Source organism: Triticum dicoccoides, chromosome 6A (genome assembly GCF_002162155.2).
Source record: "Triticum dicoccoides isolate Atlit2015 ecotype Zavitan chromosome 6A, WEW_v2.0, whole genome shotgun sequence".
NCBI lineage: Eukaryota > Viridiplantae > Streptophyta > Magnoliopsida > Poales > Poaceae > Triticum > Triticum dicoccoides.
In genome coordinates, this window is record NC_041390.1 from 95,115,601 (window position 1) to 95,120,419 (window position 4,819).

Genomic DNA, 4,819 nt, shown 5'->3' on the forward strand with positions numbered 1-4,819 from the left:
CTTTAGGGACTCTTCAAGTTTGGTTTGGGGTAGCAACGCAACGACACTATCCGCGTATAAAACTAATATTCTCCCGGTTTCGTTGGTGTGTTCGTCATCGATGGAGGGTGTGTGGAGCCGTGTCTCCGGCTGATCTTCCGGGACCCGATTGGTTTAGGTTTCTAGTGGATCCGTATGGATTCGACATACATTCATGATCTTCGAAGTTTCTACATGACCTTATCAGCCTTTTCGTCTCCAAGGCGTCGGTTAGCTCTGTAGATTGCGGCCGCCGACTTCTCCTAGTGTGCATCGATGACTTTTCAGCCGTTACTTCTACGAGTCCTTGGGGTTTAAAATGTTTGCTCCTCTAAGGCGGAAGCTCAGTGGTGGAATCGAGTTTTGCTATGCAGGAGGAAGAAAATTTCGGCACCCTCATGAATTTAAATGTATTTTATCTCCCTTTATTTATGGGTGTGTTTGTAAGGACCCGTGATACTTGATACATATATGACCTTGCCTTTCGAAAAAAGATGTGCAGAACTTGGCCACCAGTAAATCATTGTATATATTTTTTAGAGACCAATAAATAATACTATTTGGCAGATTAAACTATTCCAAAAGCATCGGCAGAAAAGGAGCAGCCAAAAACGGTGCGGATCGAACGGCCACGATCCCACCTCAAAAGCCCACACGCCACGCGCTCCATCGCAAGTTCGCAACCCATCTTGCGGCTACTACACCCGAACGAGGCCCTGCCTAGGGTTCCACCCCCGTCGTCCGATCCGATCCCGCCCCCCACCATGAGCGGCCACCACGACGCCAGCAAGCCCTACCAGCCCCGCCGGGGCCCGGAGCGCCCCCCGCCGCAGCAGCCGGCGGAGGACGAGGAGGCGGCCGCGGCCGCGGCGGCGATGGCCGAGGTCGAGGCCGCGGCGGGGGCGATGGAGCAGTACGAGCCGCATCTGGAGCACGGGGAGGAGGAGGAAGAGGAGGAGGGGGAGGAAGAGGGGGAGGAGGAGGGAGAGGAAGGGCATGGGTACGCGTACGATTATGTTACCGGGGAGGCCGTCCCGATGGACGAGGAAGGCGCCGCGGCCGCGGCGCACGCCCACCACGGCGCGGCAGGGCCGCACGGCATGGAGGCGGGCGGCGCACCACAAGCCCCGTCGAACACGCTCACGCTCTCTTTCCAGGGCGAGGTGTTCGTCTTCGAGTCTGTGTCTGCCGAGAAGGTGCCGCGCCTCTGATCCCTTCCCTGCAAATTCCGCTCTCCTGCCCTGATGTACTTTGATTGGATGGAAATGAATCCTTTGATTTGGTAACTTGTCAGGTGCAAGCGGTTCTCTTATTGCTTGGAGGAAGGGAGCTCGGCCCGGGTATGGGCGTGGGGCCGTCGTCTTCAGCATCATACAGTAAGGTTTAGACCTCTCTTGGTGAGCTGTATCATTTGTCCGTTGAGAAGCTTTCGAATTATGTGGTGCTCATGTCATTGTGTACTCTGTGATATAGAGGTTGAATTCACATCGGATGGCATCACTGATGAGGTTCCGCGAAAAGCGCAAGGAAAGGAACTTCGATAAGAAGATCCGCTATTCTGTTAGGAAGGAAGTTGCACATAGGTCAGTGCTAGCTTGGTAACATAAAAGTTAGCTCTGCCCTTTGCATGCTGTGTCATGACTATACATACTTTTGTTCACCCATTTGCAGGATGCAGCGCCATAAAGGTCAGTTCACATCATCAAAAGCAAAGGCCGAAGAAGCCGCAGCTGCGGCTAATTCGGATTGGGGTGCAGTGGAAGGTCGACCTCTTTCGGCGCCTGTGTAAGTCCACAAACTGTTGTACTGATTATATGTAAGCACTTGAAAATTTCTTTTATCCGGATTCCATAAGTTGAGAATGACGATATTTGCATATTGTGAATAAATGATTTTGTTGTAAATCAGTACCGAAGTTAGGTTCGGTGTGATGTCCCCATATGCCTGCGCAGGATAGCTAGGAGCTTTGCTGTTATGAACAATGCATGGTTTAGTGTCTAGTGCAGTGCGTTAGTTGCCTGGCTTCTCGTTGGCTCTATATCACTATCTGGATACTCTTGTGTACAAGGTTGTCCCGTAAGCTCATGATATGATGCTACATAGAACTGAATTCAGTGAATGAAAATGCTAGCTTGAAGACATGCATCTATCATTGTTACCAAGGCTCGCACTCACTATTTTTTGCTATTCGGTTGTTGCTTACCGAAATTTTTTTTGGTATTAGTTGGAGTACCTGTGATCATTGGATGACATGAGATGCTTTTTGAACACTTCTATTTGTACATGTCACTGTTTATCTGTAGCAACAGCTTGCTTCAGAATACAATGTACCCTAGTTATTGCACATCTAAGTGACTCAATCAAGCATAGAAAAGGAAAAGAAAAAAGAAAGAAAATACCTGCACGAATCATCGGGTAAAATCATTGGCACAAGACTTAGATGTGCAATACTTAGGGCACATCTAGATGTGCTTTAGCAAAACTGTCTTTGATAATTGTTTCACTATCCAATTCTTTCAGATGCCAGCATTGTGGTATTAGTTCTAATAATACACCTATGATGCGTCGAGGACCGGATGGACCAAGGACTTTGTGCAATGCATGTGGACTCGCGTGGGCAAATAAGGTACTTAAAATTCTTGTGGTACTGTGTTAGTATGTTCATTTACCTTGTTGTTTGTACCAACATCCACAGCACTACAGCAGGCTCTGTTGTTGCACAACCTATATATTGTAAAGAGGTCCTGTCTCCCTTAACATCAATAAGTAACAATCTCTTAGTTGTCTACAGTCCAACTGTAACAATATATCCTTCTGTACCGTCTATTACGTTGGATGCTGGTTCTCTGATATTCTGATAAGATGGTTTTAACTTCATCAGCAACAATGTGCTTGTTTATTTTCTTCTGGATACTAGGTGATAAACTACATGTTGTCAGTAATTTGTTTTCAGCTAGCCTGATTTGTAACATGAGCTTCGTGAAAATAAGAAAACTGAACACCCCCCCCCGGTTGAAATTTCCACCTAAATTGTTGGGTTAGTACTTCAATGAAATGACATCAATACAGGAAATAAAGTCACAATGTTAGTACCTCATGCCTGACTTTGCATTTACATATTGATATGTTAATGATTCTTCAACGTGTTCCTCCTTCCTAGGGTATGATGAGAGAGGTCAAAGGTCATACACCTTTGAAAGTTGTGCCGCCAGCAACCGATGACGCTGTAAGCACTAATTCTCCCCTTCCATTAGATTAACAGCCTACCTTATCAGATTTGATGTACTCCCTCCATTCCAGAATATAAGGTGTATTGTTTTCCGTGCAAGTCAACCATTTGAATGTTTGACCAAGACTATAGAATAAAATAACAACTTCTGCAATACCTAATAGATAAAATATGAAACTACTTTTCATGACGGATCAAATGATATAAATTTCGTATTGTGGATATTGATATATTTTTCTAAAAACTTGGTCAAATATGCACTCATTTGACTTTTGAAAAAACAAAACCTTATGTAAAGGAACGGAGGGAGTATATAATTTACTATTTTTGTATATTTTCATAACCTGAAGTCGAAATTGTGTACCGTTTTCTGAACTGCTAGAAGCTTCTATTTTGAACTCTTGATGAAACTACAACAAATATACATGTCCCTATCGAAATTAGAGGGCTAGAATTTTTTCGAAGTACAAACTTCATATGGTTATCATTTTCAAAGAATAAAGAGTCTCTTTCTGTATTTTGACCGGTTCAGTTATCTCATTTGAATATAATTCTCATACCCTGCAGCAGAATGGAGTTGCTGAAGCACCCACTGCTGAGCAGCAACATCTCGCACTAGAAGCTGCACCAGAAGCGCCAGTAGCTCCTGCTCCTGCTGCCAATGGCCATGATTCATAGCCATCGGTGGTGATGCTTCAGAGGATGCTGCGTTTGTCATGGAGTTGCATGCTTAGAAGTTATAATCGGCATAATTTGAACTGGAGGCTTGCAATGTGCGCATTGTGGTGTGGATGTACCGATGGTCTGACTGTTGCCGCATGTGTATATAGATAATAGACGCTTTTCAAGATGGGTTTTTCTGAGTGTTCATTAGATTTAAATCTTCTAGAAATGACACTGTTAGCGACAGCAACATCCTCTCCTGCATGGCTGCTTGGTTGCTTTAGAATCGTATGAGATAATCTATTAGACAAATGCGTCAGGATGACATTTTTTCATTAATTTGTTACATGGATATGTGTACCAGATAATTTGCGTAGCGACCCGATTGGCTACATGAAGATGTTTAACTTACCATACAAGAGGGTGGCCCATGTTTTGCTATTATTTGATTAAGCTTTGTGTGCGTGATATATTTTTGAAGAGTAAAAGTCTGCAAAACTAAACACAAAGCTTTCTCTCGCAGTTGTGTGAAGTTTACTCTGCAAAGTTTATTGGCATAGAAAGACAGGGGAGAGACCATGGATCTTTGCGCTTGATGGGAGAGATTTGGTCTACTAGGTTATGTTCTCTTGTTTGTGCAGATGGTGGAGGCGTCGGCCCAGTGGAATTAGTGTTCCGTCCTCGTTGTGGTGTTGTTGGTTTCTATGTTGTCGTGGCCTCGTGGGCATGTAGGGTTTCTGAGATATGATCCTCGGGGTTGTGAGTGTGGGTATCTTTTTGCCTTAGTTTCCATTGACACCAATCTTTTCAATAACATGCTACACCTTATTGCTTTGGATTGTCATTGTTGGTCTCTCTCCCGACCGTAGTTACAAACTTTGTCTGGCTCCCATGTTGTGGAGCAGGTGC

The 4,819-nt window shown here is 44.7% G+C and overlaps 1 protein-coding gene across 2 annotated transcripts; it reads left to right on the top strand.

Annotated features, from left to right (window-relative positions):
- Positions 1-742: 742 nt before the first annotated feature.
- LOC119315259 (GATA transcription factor 17-like) lies at positions 743-4,354 on the top strand. 2 transcript variants are annotated; one of them, XM_037589927.1, is made up of 7 exons: positions 743-1,214; positions 1,313-1,399; positions 1,492-1,601; positions 1,690-1,803; positions 2,539-2,644; positions 3,179-3,244; positions 3,818-4,354. In XM_037589927.1, the coding sequence occupies exons 1-7, from the start codon at positions 783-785 to the stop codon at positions 3,923-3,925; spliced, it is 1,023 nt and encodes a 340-aa protein (XP_037445824.1). In that variant the 5' UTR covers positions 743-782; the 3' UTR covers positions 3,926-4,354. The 2 variants fall into 2 exon arrangements, with proteins under 2 accessions (XP_037445824.1, XP_037445823.1); XM_037589926.1 differs by having other exon boundaries at positions 755-1,214; positions 3,815-4,354.
- The last annotated feature ends 465 nt before the right edge of the window (positions 4,355-4,819 follow it).

Coding starts and splice junctions, on each gene's coding strand:
- LOC119315259 (XM_037589926.1), top strand. CDS start 783: ATGAGCGGCCACCACGACGCCAGCAAGCCCTACCAGCCCCGCCGGGGC. Junction 1,400..1,491: donor CTTCAGCATCATACAGTAAG/GTTTAGACCTCT, acceptor TCTGTGATATAG/AGGTTGAATTCACATCGGAT. Junction 1,602..1,689: donor AGGAAGGAAGTTGCACATAG/GTCAGTGCTAGC, acceptor ACCCATTTGCAG/GATGCAGCGCCATAAAGGTC.